Source organism: Cnephaeus nilssonii (genome assembly GCF_951640355.1).
Source record: "Cnephaeus nilssonii genome assembly, chromosome: 17".
Classification (NCBI taxonomy): Eukaryota; Metazoa; Chordata; class Mammalia; order Chiroptera; family Vespertilionidae; genus Cnephaeus; species Cnephaeus nilssonii.
In genome coordinates, this window is record NC_137088.1 from 16562160 (window position 1) to 16585343 (window position 23184).

Consider the following 23184-nt stretch of genomic DNA (forward strand, 5'->3'; position numbering starts at 1 on the left):
TGTTTTGGGTTTCTTAGGACATATTCCTAGAAGTGGGGTCACTGGGTCAAATGGCAGTTCCATATTTAAATTTTTGAGGAAACTCCATACTGTTTTCCATAATGGCCACACCAGTCTGCGTTCCCTTTTCTCCACAAGCTCCCCCGCACTAGCCACAGCAATTTTTGAAACACCCTAGATGAAGCTCTTTCACACCCATTTCATTTCAAATGCTCAAGGTTGGGAACACCCAAGTCTAGAAAAATCCACAGTGTTGAGGAAACCCTACACACAGGTGAGCGGCTCTAGAGCGGAGTAAAGTGCCTGCAGCCCCACCTCTCCTCTGCCCCAGCTTGCAGACCTGGGGCTGGATCCTGCGCGTTCTTTGGTTGCTACGGCAACACAGGCAGCGTCACCTGTGGCTCTGGCGCTGGGCACGCGACAGCACCGCTGTTGCTGATTGGCTGTGGCGCCCCGGCGAGGCAGAAGAAGGAGTGTTGGCATTGGCTCAGCCGGCGCCGGTTGGTGGCCTAGAGGAGGATTTGATTGAAAAAAAAAACCAACGGTGCAGCTGGTATTGGTGCCCGCGAAGTTCCAGGGGCCGCGAGTGGGCTGGGGGAGGGCGGGCTGGCCCTCCTGTGCGGAGCAGCGGTGACCGCCGCGGAAGCGATGAGAAGGACCGTTTAGGGATTGGCCTGAAGGAGGGACCTCCCTCCAGCGCGGTGAGTCGGCAGGAGCGGGCGTCCCCCTGGGCCCGCGCGCGGTTGGAGTAGGGTCTCCAGGGAGGTGCCCGCCGGTCCCTGCGGAGCACCCCGAAGCCTCGGGAGTCGACCTGAGGCAGGGGCTGCCAGTGCACGCCGTGGTGGGGAGGGGAGTCCCTGTGAGCCGTTCTCAGAGCAGGTGGGTTGGTGATGGGCGGATGGATTGGTGGGAAAGTGCCATCAACGGTTGTTTGTTCCATGAAGTAATTATTCTGGTTACGTGGAGCCTGAGCGTGTCTCTTCCAGTCTGCCCCCACGTCTCTGGAGACTTGGGCATAAAAACCCATGTGGCGCGTGCTTTCTATACGCTCCCCTGACAGGATGCTGCTCGGACTGGCCCTCTGCTTTTCTGCTCCACGTGGGTGAGCCTGTCCACCTCCATGCCTCAGGCCCAGATGTCTGCTGAGGACTGGAAAGCTTCCACCTTCCAGCCTCGTATGCCTCACTGAGCGTCAGACACCCAAATGCAGCTGCCAGTTCACTCCACACATGTGCACCCCTAAACCCCATCCTCCCCCCCCCCGCCCCCCTCACACCAGACTGCCTCACCCTTGGGTTCCCTGTCTTGGGCACCACCTGTTCAGTTACCAAAACCACCTTCTGGGCAACATCTTTGACACTACCACCTCTTCTGCATTTCCAAGGCTGTACCTTCTTACTAGCTGCCAAGTCAATTCCCACAGCACCATCTCCATTCTCCCTATATTGCATTTCCCACCAATTCCTTGGTTAAATTCAACACCCATCCAACTCCCCTGGTTCCAGTCTGGCCCTATCAAATCCATTTTCATCCCTGTTAGACTGATCCTTCTAAAGAAACACATAAGGGCATTTCCCTGCCTGCAAAAATTCAAATCCAGTTAGGTCTTCTATTGGCAGCTCCATATTGTTCCCAGAACATGCCGCATGCTCTCCTGTGCATCGTAATTTCACCTGTAGCCCACACTGCCTGCAGAGGAGTCCACTTTTTGCGCCATCGCCAGCCTCGTTCTCACCCCCCAGTCATGATCTGTGTGTTCCTGATTACTTCTCTGCTTCCTCCTCCGGACTGTTTCTGTGAGGGCAGGGGCCATGTTTGTTTTACTCACACCGTTTGTTGCATCTAGCACAGTACCATGCACATAGCAGGGCTTCAAGAAATACTTGTTAAATGAATGGATCTCGAAAATGAGAAATGATGGTTTTTCATGGCATCCATATTAGTTTCAGAAAAGTCAGAAATAACTTCTGGCAATGACGCTTCGGCTTCTAAGAGCTGAATGTCGAACTTACAGGTTTTACTCAGATCTTGAGATTCTTAGTAGTTGGATATTATTTCAATTCATAGTCTGTATTTCATGCCACAATCATGATGATGATAGCTGTTATTTATATGGCATAAGTTTAAAATGGAAAACAAAGGGGGTATGTCACAGTTTGCAAGAGAGAAGCTTTAGAGTCAGACATACCTGGGTTTGAATCCTGGCTCCAACAATTGAGTTCTGTGGCCCACAGCAAATTAGCCTCTAATCAGCTTCTTTACCTCTACTATGAGCTAATATTAACACCTACCTCATAGGATTGTTATAAAGACGAAATGTGTATAATCCATATCAAGTGCACCGTGCCTTATACTTGGTTTATCTTCACATGTTCACAAAATGGAAACATTTACATGGATGTTGATAGCAGCTTTATTCACAGTCACCAATACCTGCAAACAACTAACATGTCCTTCAGTGGGTGAAAGAATAAATAAACTGTGACACATCCAGACAATAGAATATTATTCAGTAAAAAAAAAAAAAAAAAGAAATGAAGTATGACACTGTGAAAAGACATGAAGAAACCTCAAGTGCATATAATTGAAAGAAGCCAATCTGAAAAGGCTATATACTATATTATTTCATCAATATGCCCTTCTGGAAAAGACAAAACAATGGAGACAGTAAAAAGATCAGTGGTTGCTAGGGGGTGGGAGACTGGGGTAGGGGGAAATGAATAGGCAGAGAAGAGAAAGGTTTTTAGGGCAGCAAAAATACCTTATCTATAATAATAAAAGCCTAATATGCTAATTAGACCAGATGTCCTTCCGGACGAAGCTGGGGCTGCAGCTGTGGGCTCGAGGAAGCCACCTTGGCTGTGAGGGAGGGATCCAGGCCGCCGCCCGTGGCTGCAAAGGCCTACTCTTGCACGAATTTCATGCATCAGGCCTCTAGTGATATTATAATGATGAATACATTATACATTTGTCCAAACTCATAGAATATACAACACCAAGAGTTACTTAATTTTTCAGTGCCTGGGTTTCTTCATCTGTTAAGTGGGAGATACAACACTATCTACCTCATAGGATTGTCTTGAGGATTAAATGAATATGTCAAAGTGCTTATAAAAGTGAATCCTAAATAATATTAGCTTTAAAAAATTAAAATGAAGTCTGACATTGAAAAAACCTTTTTTTCATTTTATGTCTAGTATTTGTCACCAATGGATCTCAGTCAGTGAATATAGTCAAATGATTTAAAATAAGCATGATAAGCTCTTCAAGTTGAATAGTAATATTGCCAATGATAATATTTACAACAGCTATCATAATAATAACTTACATTTCTATAGCCATCGCCCATTTTAAAGGGGCTTCCCTTTATTTAGTTCTAAGCACCACCTTATAAATGAGATGTTGTTAATTCTATTTTTGGTAAATGAGGAAACTAATAATCAAGAAGGTCCAGGGACTTTCCGAGGTTACTCAGTGGGCAAGTGGAAACCAGGTCTCCGCTGCTTTTGGCCTCATCCCAGCAGTGTCACCGGAAGAATTCACATTCCCAAACCTTTAACCTCTCATCAGTGGAGACCATAGAATTCATTTAAAGTGTAGGTATATGTTGCACTTGATGTAAATATGAACATTCATCTTTCCTTTAGGAAATGTTATTGTCCCTTTCATGTATACTTGAGCTAGTCCATATTTAACATGGATTTTGTAAATAAGATATAGAGAGATTTTTGTCTAACCAACGTTCTGTAATAACTTGATACTGATCAACTGGGGCAAACTTATTTCGTGATAGTTTTTTCATCATCTTTTTTCTCCATGTCTACACAATGATACTCCAGTTATACTTGGAGCTTCCAAATCATATATCACGGGATTTGTTCATTCAATCATTCATTCATTCAGCAATCATTTATTGAATTTTTGTTTGTTCTAACTAGTAGTGCTGTCCTGGATGCTGAGGCTGAGCAAGCTAACTGTCATTTCTATCCGTGACTGGTTTACAGTAGACTAAGGAGACAGACATGCATATTTATTCAATTATTGCCTGAATCTTCGCCTTTATTAAGAGCTGCAAGGCAGTGCTGGGTGGGGCTGTGACTATATCAAGGAGGTCAGCGAAAATTTCCTTAAAGAATGGATACTCGAGTTGAGACATGATGGATGAGCCTTCCAGGCCTTTCTGTACCAATCTGACCCTTGTGTCCAGGAGTAGAGTCCTGAAGCATCAAGGAGAAGCAGATCTGGGACAAGGATTCAGGGCCTGGTATGAGTGGAGCTGGCTAGGGGGTCAGAGGCATCATCTCATGAAACACCTCATAGGCCTTGATCATTTTTGTTTTTATCCTAAGAGACATGGAAGCTCATGAAGGCTTAATTGGTCAAATTTATATCACACAAGGGGTGCTTTTGTTGCTGTGTGGAGAATGGATTATTTGTTTTTGGGAGGAAGGAGAAGTTGGAAGTGGAGGGACCATTTAAGAAGTGATTACTGTAGTTCAGGTGGTGATGTAGACTAGGGTGTTGGCAGTGAGCATGGAGAGACGTGAACAGACCGGAGCCATGTTGAGTAAGACAAGAGTAAGGATTTAGTGATCAAATGAGCAAGGGGGCGAGGAGGAGGGCGGAGTCATTTTTCTGAGGTTCATGCCAAAGAGCTATGCTTTATTTGAGACTATTTTGTCCCATAAGTTGGCTATATTCACTTCTTTCCAGATTTCTCAGCTCCAATTCAACTCATCTACTCACCATATCCCTAAACCACTCTCAGGATCTAGCCTCCAAACCTCTGTTTCACTCCCCCGGAATATTCTTCATCCACCCAGAGTATTCTTCACCCACCCTACCTATTCTTATGGGCCTTCTTCAGGTCGCCAGGGTTCATGAGCCTTTCCATAGCTCTTCAGCCAACAGTGATCTTTCTTTCCCCTGAATTCATTCAATTTGTAATCTCCTATGGATACTCATTTTCTCTGCTTTCTGACATTTGTAGTGTTTTAATTGAATCCTTTGTTTTAGGCTGAACTGTAAAAAAAAAAAAAAGACACATTTTTCGTATTAACTACGTATTTACGATTTCCCACACACACTGAATTGTGGATGGATTTTTTTTTTTGCAGTGCTCAGGAGTCTCTTCTGCACAGAGCAGAGTAAATAATAAAATGTACTTAGAATGGAATGTTATTAGGGAAAATACTATTATTTTATTTTATGGCTCAGAAAGTACTTCTAGTTTCTTGCAGTTCTGCCAATTGTTATGAACATCAGTGTGTTTACCCGGTGTTCCCTTAGAAGGTCTACGGCTGAGTCCATACTCACTTATTACTAATTCATGACTCACTTATTATCATGACTTATTCCCAAGATGGTTAACTTTTTGGGGAAGACATTTGGGATCATGTCTTATTCAGTGTAGCATCCTCAATACCTGGCATATATGAGGAGATCAATAATTATTTCTTAAAGGAACGAATGAATATCATTTTCACAGTTCTCTCTCACAAAAAAAACAGGGAATGGAATGTAACTTTACTGTGTTTGGGGCTAATGAGAAAAGGGAAATTTGGTGTGCTGCTTTAGTTATTTTCATTAACTGGCTAATAGAAATTCTTCCTTCATATCACCTTTTCTTTCATTTATTTATGTTAATATATTTTTATTGATTTCAGAGAGGAAGGGAGGGGGAGAGATAGATAGAAACATCAATGATGAGAGAGAAAGATCGATCAGCTGCCTCCTGCATGCCCCTTACTGGGGAAGGAGCCCACAATCAAGGCATATGACCTGACCGGGAATTGAACCATGACCTCCTGGTTCGAAGCTTGATGCTCAACCACTGAGCAACACTGGCTGGGCAATGGACCTATTTTTCCTTTTTCATATCACTACTTAATATATGGGCCTCGGGTTCATTTGTCCTAACACAGGCACATGGTAAACTCTATCATGAATAGACTTGGGTTAGCAGCCACACAAACTTGAACACAACCATAACACAAATAACATTATGCAGTGACTGTTGAGGGGATTCATAGAAATTACATTCATATCTTCAAGTATTTCCCTTTATCACAAAAATATATGAGTTTGTTTGAAAATAAGAAAACTGTAATTTTTTCCCCCTGCATATTCTATTTGATTTTGGAGCAGCATTCTCAGACCAACTTGGGTAGCTATTAGCCAGAGGAAAATGAAGGCAAACTTGTAAAGGAGTGTCTAACATATAGCCCCTGGTCAATAAATATTTGTAGGAATGAGTGGGAGACAATCAGAATACTGTACTATTAGAATGTTTGATTCTTTTAGCCTCCAAGTGCTTATTTAAATGAAAAATAGAAAACTGTTTACAGTATAAACTATTTGCACAAGGAAGGTGTCAAGTCTGTTGACTCAGGAGCAAGGCCATGATGATACTTGCCCTTAGCTGGTGAGGCACTCCTGCCAATGGAGGTTCTGTAGCAACTGGGTCTTTGTTTTCCACTCTGATGGTGATATTACTGAACACCACCTACCTATTTCACATGAGTGAGCCGGGATGAATGAATGGATGTTTGTAAGTACTCCAGGGTCCAGGAGGTGGGGTTATGCAAGCATCAATTCTTATTATATCACTCTTTGCCCCCGGCTAAGGGCCAAAGTCAACAAATCCCCTCTTTCCCATCTACCCAAGAGTTTGCCATTAAGATTTAGGCCTTGCAGGTGAACTGGGCTTTGTTCTCCTTCTACTCCCAGGTGCATTTTACCTCTTTGGGTCTCAGTTTCTTCATGTGTTACATGAAGGACATTGAGTCAAGACCTGCAACTGATGACCTGTAGATCTGCTTTGTATGTCCCGTGCAAGTGTTTCAATTTGTTTAGCTTCATTTTTAATGTGATTTTGAGTCCCTTTAGGGAAGGTATGTCTTCTCAGGTTTGACTGAAGCCCTGCCACTCTCTGTCATCTACTCTACATCTGTCATTCATTTACATTCTGTTCCTGGGCGTGGAAGGTGTTAGACTGTGATACTAGATGTGCTCTAAGGTTCTTCCTTATAGTAACTGTCTCTGTTCTGCTAGCTCCACACATAGTTCATTGAAGAACAATAACAATGTTATGTAAAGGATACGCCTGTAGTTTAGAGAAACGGACTCCCTCTTTGAGCTATAATAGGTATGAGTAAGTCATGTTTCTTATAGAAGTTCCTTAATTTTTTTATCACTTTACTTTTGAAATATGTACGTGGCCCCAGACAAGTGGCTAGGTTGGTTGGAGCATTGTCCTCTACACCAAAAGGTGTTGGGTTAAGGTGTGTTCAGGAAGCAACGGATTGATGTTTCTCTCTCTTTCCCTTCCCCTTCCTCTCTCTCTAAAAATCAATAAAAACATATCCTCAAGTGAGGATTAACAAAAATAAAAATAAAAGGAAGAGTGTGTGTGTGTGTGTGTGTGTCTTTTATTTGCCATTAACTTATCCAATTTAATGTAACACTTTCTGTGCAGGATACATAGTTTTCTAACACACAACTAATTTGAAAAAGACCAAGTACCTATAGCTGTGAGATTAAGTGCAATTATTCTTTGTAAAAGAAAAGAAAAAAGAACCCTTCCTCTATTCTCAGAGCACTTTACTTAAATAAACTGCTCAAGTGGCCAACACATTTTTTTTTAAATTTAATAAACCTTTATTGTTCAGATTATTACAATTGTTTCTCCTTTTTCCCCCCCATATCTTCCCTCCACCCGGTTCCCACCCCACCCTCTTCCCTTACCTCCCCCCCCGCCCCCGCTGTCCTCATCCGTAGGTGTATGATTTTTGTCTAGTCTCTTCCCGTACCCCCCACACAGACACCCCTTTCCCCCTGAGAATTATAAATCCACTCCCATTCTATGCCCCTGACTCTATTATATTCACCAGTTTATTCTGTTCCTCAGATTTTTAATTCACTTGTCTTTTAGATTCACTTGTTGATAGATATGTATTTGTTGTTCATAATTTTTATCTTTACTTTTTTCTTCTTTTTCCTCTTTTTAAAGAATACCTTTCAGCATTTCATATAATACTGGTTTGGTGGTGATGAACACCTTTAGCTTTTTCTTATCTGTGAAGCTCTTTATCTGACCTTCAATTCTGAATGATAACTTTGCTGGGTAGAGTAATCTTGGTTGTAGGTTCTTGCTATTCATCACTTTGAATATTTCTTGCCACTCCCGTCTGGCCTGCATAGTTTCTGTTGAGAAATCAGCTGATAATCGTATGGGTGCTCCCTTGTAGGTAACTAACTGTTTTTCTCTTGCTGCTTGTAAGATTCTCTCTTTGTCTTTTGCTCTTGGCATTTTAATTATGATGTGTCTTAGTGTGGTCCTCTTTGGATTCCTTTTGTTTGGGGTTCTGTGCGCTTCCTGGACTTGTAAGTCTATTTCTTTCACCAGGTGGGGGAAGTTTTCAGTCATTATTTCTTCAAATAGGTTTTCAGAATCTTGCTCTCTCTCTTCTTCTGGCACCCCCATAATTCTGATGTTGGTACGCTTGAAGTTGTCCCAGAGGCTTCTTACACTATCTTCAACTTTCTGAATTCTCTTCTCTTCTTGCTTCTCTGGAGGAGTGTCCTTTGCCTCTTTGTATTCCAAATCTTTGACTTGATTCTTGCATTCCTCTAGTCTGCTGTTGGGTCTCTGTATAATATTTTTTATTTCAGTCAGTGTATGTTTAATTTCTAGTTGGTCCTTTTTCATATCCTTGAGCGTCTCATTGAATTTATCGGCCTTTTCCAGGAAATTCTTGAAAAACCTTATAACCATGGTTTTGAACTCTATGTCCAGTCATTTGTTCTCCTCCATTTCTTTCGATTGTGATCTGTTTCCTTGTCTTCTCATTTTCACTGCTTCCCTGAGTTGATAGGGTAGCTTTGTGTACTAGGTGTCCTATTGGTTCAATGGGTCAGCCTCCCAGTTACCTGAGGTGGACACTCTTGGTGCACCCCTTTGTAGCCTGTGTGTACAGCCTTGTTGTAGTTAAGTCTTGATTGTTGTTGGTTTCACTGGGAGGAATTGACCTCCAGGCCAATTGGCTGTGAGGACCCGCTGTGTCTATAATGGAAGAATTGCTGTGCTGGAGACATGTTTATGGGGCAGGCCTTGTTCCAGTAGGGCTTTGGTGCTCACTGTGTCTGCCTCTTGAATGTGTCCCTTATGAGAGTAGTTGAAATCTGGTGTCATCTCACACCGACTACTAGATACACTAGTTTCTGGATCTCCAATGGGGTGCAGGTCAGCTACTGTCTGAGGCCACCCAGCAGGAGCTACAGCAAGAACTACAGTTTTCTCCTCTTTGCTTGGGGTTTGGCAGTTTTGGAGCAGTCTGACTGGAGCTGCAGTTTATTTGGTTAAGCTTCCACAGAACAGGCCATTTATATGCAAAAGCCGCTGTGTGGAGCCTGGGTGGGTTTGTAGAATGTGCAGGGCGGGGTCTCAGCACAGGGCGGGGTAGGGTCTCAGGGCGTCACTAGGCTAGGGCGTGGCAAACGGCCATGGCTGCCGTCAGCCATCTCTGCCTTTCCGCGTTTCCAAGTCCCCGCGTCCCGCACTCCAGCGCAGTAAAACAATGATTGCTGGGTGCACCTCTGCAAAAAAGTCACTCTCACTTTCCGACCAGATGGCCGACAGTCCAGCTTCTCCCCCACGTGTTTCCAGAAACTGGATTTCAGAGTGATCGGGAGCTTGTCTCCCTTTGGGTTGAAAAAAAAGCCGCGCGCCCAGTCGCCCGCCACCAGCCCGATTTGCGCGCCTCCGTACCTCAGCTTTTCAGCATTTGTGCTCCTTTCTCTTTCCTTCTAGTTGTAGAACTTCCACTCAGCCAGCTTTCCCATGGTTCTGGGTGGTAGACGTTTTGTCGTTTAGTTGTAGTTTTGAAATTGTTGTGCGAGGCGGCAGTTTAGTTGTTTACCTTTGCCGCCATCTTGGTTCCTCCTCCAGTCACTAGATGGCCAACAAATTTTTAAAAAAATATATGTTATAGATTTTTCACAGAGAGGAAGGGAGAGGGATAGAGAGCTAGAAACATCGATGAGAGAGACATCGACCAGCTGCCTCCTGCACACCCCACACCGGGGGATGTGCCTGCAACCAATGTACATGCTCTTGACCGGAATCGAACCTGGGACCGAGCCAACACATTTTTAAGTGTTTTTTAAAAAATAATTTTACACGTACATGAAAACTATAAAAATAGTACAGTGACTTTCCATATACCCTTCACTCAGCTTCCCCTAATGTTAGTTTCTTGTGTCACTCTGGTACAATTATCATGATTTAGAAAATAACATTTAACCAATGCATTTAATATATATTTTTCTTATTTCTGGTTGCTTTATGTGAGTTATATCTTATTTTTATCACTTTTTTGCAAAGAACCACTATGAATGGAATTTTAAGAAAAATATGTCCACAGTAAAGGAAGTGGAGAAATGATTTTTCATTTTGCAATGCCAGCTAGTTACAGGGCTGGAGGTTCTCTAAGTTTCTTTACTGTTTACTTGAGCACAGACAGAACTGCAACTTGTCATCTAGTGGGAGGTTAACCATAACTCATCAATGGAAATAAGGACTCCCTGGTGTTGGTACAAGGAAGTTTCACTTCCTTTTGTGGTAGGGTTCATAGCAGTTTATTTTAGTTCTTTTTCAAAATAATAAACCCGATGTGGCCAAAGTGGCAATTACCTTTAGTTATACCAAACTCTGTTACTATAATTACTTTCTAAGTGTTGTCTTTTTTAACCATTAGCAAATATAGTAAATAAAATAAGGTGTAGCCCTAAGTGATTAGAAGGAAAAGAAGGCATTGTGGGATTTGAAGTATTTCCATAATGGATCCAGTGACTTTGTAAAGATGAGGCATTTGAGGATATTTGGAGCAGCCAAGTCAACTGTGGGATAAAAAAACTTCCAGGTAGAAAATCTGAAAACCATATCACAAATATCACGACATTTAGTGTAGTGGGTTTAAATTGTACAATTTAGATTAATTACAGTCAATTGGGTGATTTAACCATGGCTTCGATATCTTTCTCTGTCAGATGCATTTATCCTGCAATTACCAAGCGATTGAAAGCAAATGAGCTGTGTGTCTCTGGGGACTTCTTTTAGAATTAACCCAAATTTCAGATGACAATAGAAGATAGGAATTACATTTGAGAGGGTTTTTTTTTGAATGGGTTAAAAAATTCATCAGAATTGTGACGATTTCTGTGCTTTACTGGGGCTGTAAACACCAAACCCATGTGGCTGTCCTGTGATGTATGGAAAGATATTATCTCTCCCATGGGAGATAGGATTTGGGTCCCAGGACTGAGGTCCCAAGGAAAGATACCAAAAGTTTCTGTTGTTAAAGTAATTGCATTTTTAACCAATGGATGCAAGACACTGGGGGGTGGGGTGGGGGTGGTGGTGGTGGTGAGGGCATGTGCTTGGGGGTAGGGGTGGCCGGGGGAAGGTCATTGGGAAAAAAAGGAGACATATGGACTATTTGTAATACTTTAAACAATAAAATAAAATTAAATAAAAAAGTAATATGCATTTGGATTTTACATATAAATTTTACATATAAATTTACATATAAAAATTTACTCCCAATTTTTTTCAGAACACACACACACACACACACACACACACACACACACACCAATTCAGCTTTTCCATTTAGAATCAGACGAAAGTCCACGTGAGCACAGTGTTTGCGTAACAAGTATTGTAATCTCTTTGGCCTCATCTCATCTATAAAATAAATGATAGAAAATGAGTGGTTTTCTATTTGTATTTTTTAGCAGAAGAACCCTTTTCTCAAATGAAACTACCCAGAACCCCAGAGAAGCAGGACTTGCTTGGGTTCATGCAAGTGGGGAGCCCATGCTCAGCCCTATTGCCCACACCTCTCCCCTCCCAGGCTCACTCTCGCCCTCTCATGGTTGTCCTGGAATTGACACTACTCAGGCTGTGTAGTACTTGGGTAGTGGTTCTCAGAGAACCATCTAGGGTTGCTGTGAAGACAGTATAGTTATTTGAAAAGAAAGACTTCAATGGTCTAGGCCAGTGGTCAACAAACTGCGGCTCGCGAGTCACATGTGGCTCATGAGCTGCAGTTTGCAGCTCTGTTGACTAATGAGTTTGCCAACCACTGGTCTAGGCCATTGCTATTTAGGTGGTCTCCAAACTGGTATGTTATTGGTCTATGAGGAGAGTGTCTAGAGATGTTCACAGCAATTTCACATTGCTACAACAATTCCCCCCCCCCCCCCCCATTGACCTCATCTGGCCCATCCCCCACCCTCTACCCCCAGGCCTTCACCACACTATTGTGTGTCCATGGGTTATGCATATATGCATGCAAGTTCTTTGGTTGATTTCTTCTCACCTACCTACCCTCTCTTGCCTTCCCTCTGAGGAGAGATTTTTTAAAATACTCACCCAAGGATAGGCTTTTCTTGAATTTTTAGAGAGAGAGGAAGAGAGAGAAACATCAACGTAAGAGAGAAACATTGTTCAGTTGCCTCCTGTATGTGCCCAGGAATCAAACCTAAAACCCTGCTGTGCACAGGATGATCCTCCAACCAACGGAGCCACACCAGGCAGGGAGAGATTTTTGAACTAAAATAATGACACAGGTTTTAAAAAAATATTTTTTTATCCACTCATTAATTTTTATTTAATTAATGCAGGGTGGGGAAAAGTAAGTTTATAGGGAAAATAACACAACAATTAAGAAATAATAATTCAAATATAACCTCTGTTTCGTGTACTCACAACTGTAAAACCTTTTGCCCCACCCTGATAATTGTTAGCCTCTCGGGTGTCTGGTGACTAAGGGAGGGCCAGTCCCTGGTCTTATGGGGTGACCAGGCAGTTGTGATATTTCATGCATAAGTTTGCAGTGTAGGGAGTTCAGGCTTCCCTGGGGCACTGAGAAGGAGCACCAGGTCGGGGTGCCCTAATTCTAAAATTAAATAATTGTTAACAAGCAAATAATTCACAAACTGGTAAAAAATACCTTAAGCCACTTTTTTACAGATTCTGACAAGTATTTTTTGAGTTTTTATACTGTGCCGTGCCCTGTTCTAAGTGCTATTCTGTGTGCTGGGGATATATTTGTGGATAAAACAGACGCAATCTCTGTCACACGGGGCTTATGATCTTGTGCAAGGAAACCAATAAATGGACAGGAGGGTTTCCGATGTTATGAGCTCCAGAAGGAAACCAGCCACGGGGAGGTGGTAAAAGTGGGTGTGTGGGAGTGAATATGTTGTAGAGATTGGCCAGGGGAGCCCTCACTGAGGAGGGGACATCTGAGCTGAGACCGGAATGACACGAGAGAGCCTGCCGGAGAACATGAGAGGGAACAGCGAGTGGCAAGTGGCCAGGCTTTCAGGCAGGAATGAGGCTGGGAGGAAGCCAGCGCGGCTGCAGTGGAGTAAGCGAGAGGGAAGGGAGAGGCTAGAAGAGCTCCGAGGTGAAAGTCATGGTTAGAAGCCAAGTGCAGCAGGGAAGGCCACAGGAAGGTTGTAAACTACAGAGTGGCAGGATCTGCTTCACATTTTACTCATTTAGTATTAAAAAATAATTTTGTTGATTTTAGAGAGAAAGGAAGGGAGAGGGATAGAGATAGAAACATCAACGAGAGAGACCTCCTGCATGCCTCCCACTGAGGATTGAGCTGAAACCTGGGCATGTGCCCTAATTGTGAATCCAACTGGGGACCTCTTGGTTCATGGGTCAACACTCAACCACTGAGCCACACCAGCCAGGCTGATTCCCATTTTAAACCAATCCCATGGGCTCCTGCAGATATAGAGGAGCAAGGGTGGAAACAGAGAGATGAGTGAGGAGTGGAGACAGTGGTCCAGGCAAGAGCGGCAGTGGCTCGGAGTACAGGGCAATAGCAGTGGGAGTGGGGATGAGGGAAAGCTGACTGACTGGTCTTGCTGGTGGCTGGAATGTGGGGAGGTGAAGGAGAGGGATGGAGAACATTGTCTAGACTAGCTGGGTGGTGCCAGTGACTAGATGAGGGCCCTATGGTCTGGGGGTGGGGTTCAAGAGTTTTGTTTGGGGTGTATTAAATTTGGGATGCTTGTTAGACATCCAGGTGAGGTCTGTGCATCGAGGAGCTCAGGATGGGGTTCGGGCTGACCGTATACATTTGGAATTATAAAGCCATGGGGCTGCAAGAGATCCCTTAGGGAGAAGCGGGTAGATAGAGAAGAGAAGAGGGCCAGACACCAAGCTGACTGCTAGGCCACAAGGTCATGCTAGCATCTGGAGAGGTCAAGCAAAGGAGCAGGGACATGGGACTCATTAGTTGAGAGCTAGTGCAGGAGGCTCAGGCTCAGCCTGTAGCCACAGTAAAGATTCTGGTTCCCTCATCACCCACAGCTCCTCCACTGGAGTCGGTGATCAGAGTGGACGACATGGGCATTCCACCCACAGCCTCTTCCATCCCCTATGCCGGTTTGTTTGTCCTGGGTATTGGCTTCGATGTCCTTTTGCTTCTAACAGCTAGTTCCCGTATCTCTTTTTTGGAGGACCCCTCCCTCCCCCCAATCTATCAGAGGCTCCTTAGTCCCCCAGGCAGGAGTGCCTGGGAGAGATGACCTCTCTTGGTGGCTCCTAAGCAGTGACTGAAGGCGACAGGAGCACAAAAGCCCGGCTCCCTTCCCTCGGCCTTAGCTCTGAGGCAGAGCCTGTACCCAGCAGAGTTCTCCTGGGAATCAGGCTGAAGCTACCCTCTGGAGAGCTCTTGCCTCAGCGAGCACCTTGCTGGGCCTGTCTTGGTAACACCTTTTCACTAAGCTGTCTCCTCTGGGCAACTTGACTGAAGCTCTGAACTGCTCTCCCCCGCCACCAAGCCTGCCTCCTGGTCCCCGGCCCCATTCTGAGATTATAACTACTGGTGTAGTGTCATCATTTAAGAAATCAAATCAAATCAGAGGACATATTTTAAAGCTTTCCCAAATTCTCAAAGTTATTATTTTTTGGAATAGTTTATATATTAACAGCCATCAAGTGAAAAGGATTTGTAGGTTTTTTTTAATCATAAAGTCAATTGTCTGTTTCTACTGATTCTGATGGATTTGTTTACTGTTCAATTAAGTGAGACATTTCCAGGGAGTTATTTATTTTCGCTCTTCCAGCTCAGAGAGTAAATGCAAATCTTAAACTGATAAAACTATTAGCTGATTATTTCCTGTTCACACACCGGGTCAATGACATGACAGAGATTAAGCAGGGGAGTCAGATAGGTGTTTAGCAGGATTTGCCTGCCGTGGATGTGATCTCTGGCAGAAGAAGCTGTGAGCTTTTCCACCCATTTTCATGTGCTAATCTCTGTAGCTTTCGTTCCCTACAGTCTGCAGCTATGGTCTGAGCAGGAATGGGAAGCCAAAGGGTCAGTGTGTCTATGTGGAATTTTCCCTCTGTCATTGAGGGAAAGGTAAAATTAGATTTTATTTATTTTGACTGGATTTCCATATATTTTAGAACTTTTGGGGGTATTTTAATATCTGTCTATAAAAAGGACTTGGATCTTTGGCTTTTAAGGGATGATTTTAAAAAAAATATTTTTTTGATTTCAAAGAGGAAGGGAGAGGAGGAGAGATAGAAACATCAGTGATGAGAGAAAATCACTGATCGGCTGTCTCCTGCACCACCCCACACTGGGGATCGAGCCTGCAATCTGTGCATGTGCCCTGACTGGGAATCGAACCATGACCTCCTGGTTCATAGGTCGATGCTCAACCACTGAGCGACACCGGCCAGGCTTAAAGAATAGTTTACAGATCATCCATTCTTCCTCTCTTCCACCCTCCCTCCCTCTTGCCTTTCTTTCCTTCTTCCCTTCCCTTCCCTCCCCTCCCCTCCCCTCCCCTCCCCTTCCCCTCCCCTCCCCTCCCCTCCCCTCCCCTCCCCTCCCCTCCCCTCCCCTCCCCTCCCCTCCCCTCCCCTCCCCTCCCCTCCCCTCCCCCCTCCCCTCCCCTCCCCTCCCCTTCCCTTCCCTTCCCTTCCCTTCCCTTCCCTTCCCTTCCCTTCCCTTTTCCTTCTTTTCTTTTCTCCCTCCCTCTTCCCTCCCTCTCTCCCACCCTCCCTCCTTCCTCTCTTTCCTTCCTTTCTTTCTGAGTAAAGACAATGCTAATTCAAATCTCTAGCTGAATATCATACATAACATATTTTAAACTTCCCAAGTGGGTTTTTCTTTGCTTGTAGTAGAATCACAAAATTGTGATAGCCTCTTTTACCTTTAACAGTTTTCTGTCTGAGATTAGACATAGTAAATAAATATTTGTTAAATGGATGAGTCCATAATGTTATGTCCTAGGCACAATCCTAAAATATCAGTGATGTGTTTTTCTTGGTGTGCATCTGTGATGAGAGACTTGGCCTCCAATTAATTTCAGCTCAACTCTTTGTCACAAATATGACAACTATATTGGGAAAATAATTTTTAATTCCTAACGGTCTGTACATTTCACAAAATTAAATTTTACTAGATTCTGTTGCCGTGGAACACCCATTGGCAATTCTTTTTGCCTCTAAATACTTCTGAAACACTTGGATGCTGACCATTGATTTCATAATACATCGAGGCATCCTACATAATAAAATGGTAATATGTAAATTACCATCACTCCGCTACGCCCACGATTGGGCCAGCAGGAGGCGCAGGGGGCGGGACTCAGGGTGGCCGGGGTAGCTGATTGGGCCAGCAGGACGCTGAGCACGCGGCGCCACTGGCGCCGCGAGCTCAGCGTCTGTGCCATGGCTGCGCCGGAGGCTTTCGGAAGGCCTGGTGCACCGGCGGACAGCCGGCCAGCTCCCCCGCAATCAAAAGCCAAAGCGGGGGAGCTGGCCGGCTGTCTGCTCCGGCACAAGGCCTTTCGAAAGCCTCCGCCGCGCAGGAGGCTTTCGGAAGGCCTGGTGCACCGGCGGACAGCCAGCCCACTGGTGCACCAGGTGCATGATTAAATCATGCACTGGGCCTCTAGTGCAGTTATAAGACAGTAATGCATGCTTTTCCATGCCTGAAAAACACACCGTGAAGTCAAGCTATGGCATTGAGGCACAGTGGAAACATTTGCATCCAGTCAAATTAAACTAATAGTATACTTAATTTTGTATTTGCTATAGAGTTGAAAGTCTGGGTATCTTCCACTTCCTTTTTGTTTCTATTCTGGAAACTAAAACAATTGAATGAGAAGTTTGTTAAGGGTAAAAAAGCAAGCAAATAAATTGTTCTGCTGAAACCGGTTTGGCTCAGTGGATAGAGCGTCGGCCTGCGGACTCAAGGGAACCGGGTTCGATTCCGGTCAAGGGCATGTACCTTGGTTGCGGGCACATCCCCAGTAGGGGGTGTGCAAGAGGCAGCTGATCGATGTTTCTCTCTCATCGATGTTTCTAACTCTCTATCCCTCTCTCTTCCTCTCTGTAAAAAATCAATAAAATATATTTAAAAATATTGTTCTGCCCATTTGTGAACTCATATTTTGAGTGGGGGTGGGAAATAGTACTAAAATTGACCTTGGAAAGTTGACAATGACCGCAAAGCTTCATTCAGAAGACTGAAATACCTTTTGGGTTGTATTTTGAGGTGCACTCTCCCACTTGTTAAAAGAATAAAATTCAACTGAGTAAATTTTAAAACTTTTTATTGGCTTTATTCAGCAGTTTATAAATCAGGCAGCAGCATCCAATCTAGCAGATAGAAAGGAGCTCTGAGTTGCTGTGCAAATAGAAAGACTTTTATAGGCAGAACGGAGCAGGAATGAGGAAGTTGTGCTAGGCAGAAAGCAGGCCGGCTATTGCAAGGTTGCTTTACCGAAAGGGGATGGTAGGAATTTGTCAGGTAGATTACCTAACTCATGCTGGTTTAAGTTTCCACGTCTGGGAGAGCTGAAATGTAATGAAGTCTTGGTTCAGTAATGTGGGGCTTAGCATAAGTGACTCCATTTTGGGCCTGTTGAGTTGTTTTTAACAAGATGGTTGAGTGAGTCCAGGGCCTGTCCAACGGTTGCAGAAGAGCTTATGACTGGAATTGATCGACGTGGGGATTCAGGTGGCACTCAAGCACTTTCGGAATTCTGGAAATCCAATGACATTTTGTTGCTCTAGACATAGTAATGCTTATTTGCAAGTGGATGAGGCTTTCTCTGGGACTCTTATGGACATGACCTGTGATGAGGGAGGAACCCCTAACTAGCAGCTATGGTCAAGGATAGTTGTCAAGAAAGACAAGTAAGAAGGCATAATAGCATCAGTTGGGATGTAGGTATTTGCTTATAGATATACATATTTCAGAAACCCCAAATGAGGACATTTTTCCTGACATGCAGAATAATACTTATTGGAGCAATGGGTCAGAATGTTTGAAATCAAGGATGACTTAGAAAATATAGGCTCTGGAGTACTATAAACCATTCTCTAAATGTACCCAGAGGCCTTCGGATGAGAATAGTAAATGGTATTCATATTGACTTTTTTTTTTTTTTTTTTTGCACATTTAAGTAAATGTTATAAGTTACTTTTGGCTGTATTAACTGAGAATATTTTGGAGCATCCAACCCAACTAAAGTTTTTCCCTCCGGTTTACTTTGAAAGGAATGCAATGTTAATTCTGGGGCGTTGACGTTTTACAATGCCTGATCAAGACAGAAAGGTGAAGACCACAGAAAAATCAACCGATAAAAAACAGCAAGGAATCACCACCACCAGGTAACCCCATACTGAGTCTTTGCTAATTTTTAACTTAGGCAGTGGCCAGCAACCGGATTTAATAGGTTTCTGAGAAATAGCGTGGACCCTGGACCAGTACTACTCTAGGTTGCGGTGTTTACAGTAATGTGTGACCATTTGCAAAGTTCTAAAGGAAGTGTTTAGTGTGCCTGTTTCCGTCCATAAAAGCAGGCCTCCAGGTGGCAGTGCCATCAGTGGGTGACACGCCTAGTTCACCTGGAGTCTTCTGCTGGCTGACATTGTGTTATTTTTTTCTCCTAGGGACTATTCAGATCTTAAAAGACTTCGGTGTCTTTTGAACGTCCAATCAAGCAAACAACAGGTAGGGTTTTCAAAGAAGGTGCGGATGTCAATAAAAAGGAAATCACGTGTTCCCAAAGGGATCCATTCAACATCTTTATGAATGATATGCCTACTTCTCTTTTTTCTTTTGCGTATTTTGTCTTTCTTCACCCAGTTGTGTCTCTCATACCTGCCAAGACTTGGCATCGATAGTCTGTCTTTTCATTCTTCTCCTCTCAGGCCTCGGACCTGCTCTAATTTATGCTTGTTGCCATGTGTCCTCATTACCAAAGCTCTCAGGTCTGGAAACAGCATGTCTTCTATTGAATGCCCGATGTTCAAGTCTTCAGAGCTTTGGGGCAAGTGATTTTTTCAAAACACTCTTCACCACATTTCCCTTCTTCTCCTCTTCACCCGCCTCATGCTGCCCACCTGCTACAGCAACACTCTTGAGGATTGCTGCAAATTGTCTCTTACTGAAAAGAGGGGAGAGGAGTGAGTTTGGGCTATTTTTATAATAGTATTTTTATATTTTTATTAGACAGAAAAAGGAATTTATCTGGACACATTTCTTTTTGGTTTTGCTTCTGTAAGACTTTGGAGAGTCATAAGATTAAACGCCACCCCTGGAGGTTTGGGAAACAACCCAGCAATGCTAATAATAATAATAATAATAATAATAATAATAATAATAATGGAAGACACTTATTTAGCACTGTTAACTAGTAAATGGCTGGGATGGGACTTGACCATGGTGGCATGGCTCCAAAGCCTGCTATGCTATTCTCGTTTCACTTGTTTAAGAGCTCATATGGTGGTAACTCAACATCGATGGCCTTTGCTATATCAGCCGAACTTTGTAGAGAACTACAGCATTTCTATCTATTTATTTATAGCAGAGAATGACTTTCTAATGATTTGATGGCAAATAAAGGCCAAATAATGATAGTTCATTTTAGGGAACGCTTACTGTGTGCCTGATGCTTTTCCTGCCTTACCCTGCTTAACAACCAAAGCTCCCACTTTCACAGGTAAGGAGCCAGAAGCACAGAGAGGTTAGGTGACTTTCCCAAGATCACACAGACAGCTAATGGTAGAAGACAGATCTGAACTCAAACACGCCACCTCGGCAATGTGTGCCTCTAACCACTGAGATACCTTTTAACCCTTTGCACTCGCTTGCTTTTTTCTCGATTCCTTTATTCTAATGCTAACCGTGCGAGTCACACTCGACATCCGAGTGCAAAAGGTTAAATGACTTGGGAAATTAAATCATGTACCGTTAAAAAAGTAGTTGAGTAAGCTCTGATTTGGAGTAAACGTGGCCTTAAACCATTTTTTCTCCTATCACTTCCTTCTTCTCTGTTACTAATGCTACACCCTCACTCCCCTCGCAGTAACTCCTTTCTTTTCACCCACCCATTTCAGCAGTCACTCTTACCCTTTGTCTGTCTTGACATAGCTTAGTATCCTTCTGGCTCACTGCTCACAACCTGCATGAATCATTGCCCCAAATCCAGCCCATTCTTCCTTAGTAAGGTGAGCAGGATGACTCAGCATGCAGTTTTGGTTGTAGTTCCCATTCTCTCTCACTGCAAGTTGTTACCATATTGTCAGACTTCTACCTTTTCTTTCTATTCCTTTCTCCCGAATTTCTTACCTATTTCCAAGACTCAAATCTAGTGATGCCACCTCCACAAAAAGCTTTCCCTTTATCTTCCATTCTAGAAGTAAGCCTCTCTCTTCTCAATGCACCATCTTTCACTCTCGTAGCATTATTTTCTCCATTGTTTTGGAAACTCTTGTCTACGTGTCTAATTTCCTGGCAAGATGATAGATTTCCCAATGCCAACAACTTTGACTTATGCCTCTGCTTCGCTATATCCTCTATTCCGTGAATTCTTGGTCAGGTTTTGCCAGATTGAACTGTGTCTTAAGAATTGGGTTACCACATGGGTATGCATAACAACCCTCTAGCCAGGGTAAAAGAATCACCAGTGGTGGTTTTGGCAGTAGTTTTCCACCTTTGAAGCTCATGCTGCACTAGATCTATTGTGTCCCCTTTCAACACCTGGCTGTTAATGAAAGTGAATTGAATAGTTTCCCTCCCCGCTTAAAACCAGTTTTAGAATTTGCAATCTGTTGTTTGACAAGTTCATATGGCTTATCTTTTTGTGAAATATTTCACATGTACAAAAATGTGTATTTGTAATGTTTTAATTACTCAGAAAGCAGATGGTTCTATGAAAAATAACTGCTCAACTATGTGAAGGTTCCCGAGGTTCACAAAATCCATTCCTACTTCTGTGTATAAAACTTTCATTCATTTTAAATTCTAAAATAATAAATCTTATTCTGAACACCCTATTCTCCTTTCCATAAAATAGTGTAGAGGCATTTATAGGAGAAGAAAGAAATTGGAGGGAATAAATCAAGAATTTATTTATATCTTACTTGTTCCAGTAAGGAGGCTTATAAAGATACATCAAGTATGACATGTTACCATTAATTAAACCAGGGCCAAGAAGAAAGAAAAACAAGGGTTATAGCAAAGTAGAGTCGTAGGCAGAAATGCCCATCAAAATGTGTAAGTGGGCCACACTTTGGTTCTGAGACTTAGAGTAGCAGTCAGTTGGAAAACAGAAATTTGGGATTAAGGCCCAGTCACCTGAATTTAGGTTCTAGCAAGTCCTGGCCTGTTATTTGTAAATGGGCCAAGATGGCCAATTAACCAGTTGAAGAGGAAATATACTTTGTGGGTTTGGGCAGAGAATTGCAAGAACTGAGTGTCCTTCATCTGAATCTAATGAGCCCCACCATTGACCCTCATTGCTTCCTGTGTTCCAGTGTCTGCCTTCGCTGTCGGTCCTGTTTGCTCTTCACCACATTAGCGTCTGCTGCTCCGTAGGAGGGTCCCACAGTGTGACAGAAGTGGGGGCAGACACACACTGAGGCAGATGCACACCTGCCTTCATCATAAGCAGGGTTAGAATGATCGTAACCCAGTGACGCCAAATAATTCCAGGAAAATAATTGCTCCAGGTTTGTTGCAACAAAGGGAAATTACAAAATTGGTTGGAGATTTCACCAGAGGTTTTCACAAATCCTTTTTTAAAAAAATATTTTCTATTGATTTTAGAGATGAAGGGAGAAGGAGAGAGAGATAGAAGCATCAATGATGAGAGAAAATCATTGACCATCTGCCTTCTGCACGCCCCACACTAAGGATCAAGCCCGCAACCTGGGCATATGGCTGGGAATTGAACCGTGACCCCCTGGTTCATAAGTCGACACTTAACCACTGAGCTACTTAGGCCAGGCCATTTTTCACAAATCTTGAAATAATCTGCCTAGAGCTGGAATTTCAGTACCCCCCCCCCCACACACACACACACGCACATACACATACACACACACACACACATTTAAAGCCATAGGGAGCTGAGAAATTGGTTTGCAATAAAAAATAGAATAAAGAAATTAATTAATGACAGGTCAATTAAATGCCTTTGAAATAAAAGATGCTGTGGAAAGAAAAAGCATAAGGTACAGTTCTTGTGGTCTCACAGACCAAGTGTAGGAAAGACGATTCCGGTACATGACAAGGCAGAACCAGAATCCTGCCTTGTGAATGGTGCAGACTTTAAGGAGGATGGTTCTTGAAAAATGGGCTGGTTTTTCATCAGCAGAATGGATGGGAAAGACATTCTAGGTAAAGTGAATAAAATAATGAGATATCTGAAGGAAAGAAAATAAGCATTGCAAAAGCCAAATGGTGAGCGGACATTTCTACTGGAAGCAGTGGTAAATGAAGCTAGAAGAAGCTGTGCAGTATCTGACGGCCCACCTGCAAATGCTGTCCTGGATCCATAAGCAACAGGGAATGTTGACCTTTCCAAGTAGAAGTTACATGACCAAAATTTTAGGAAGTCCCTTTGCTTTATTCTTGGCTCTCTTTCCTTTCCACTCGTAATATTCAAGCTGCCCAGGTAGCTTTCAGTTTCTACAGCACCCACAGTTTTTCTCTGCCTTCCAGCCTGCGTAAAAATCTGCCTAGAACCCTCTGGATTACTCCTGGCATCCTGGTCCATGGCCCACCCTATTCTCTTTACTTTCCACCACAACAAACCCTTGTTCACTAATTTTGCAGCATGTTC

General features: G+C 43.3%; 1 protein-coding gene across 5 annotated transcripts in view; it reads left to right on the top strand.

The window, feature by feature from the left end:
- Positions 1 to 393: 393 nt before the first annotated feature.
- Positions 394 to 23184, top strand: part of NEK10 (NIMA related kinase 10) — a 150829-nt gene continuing 128038 nt past the window's right edge. For 4 of the 5 annotated variants that reach the window (XM_079794536.1, XM_079794539.1, XM_079794540.1 and 1 more), the window contains exons 1-3: positions 394 to 701; positions 18611 to 18724; positions 19007 to 19067. In XM_079794536.1, the coding sequence (XP_079650662.1) occupies positions 18648 to 18724; positions 19007 to 19067 (138 nt within the window). In that variant the 5' untranslated portion in view covers positions 394 to 701; positions 18611 to 18647. The other variant, XM_079794537.1, reaches the window with a different exon arrangement.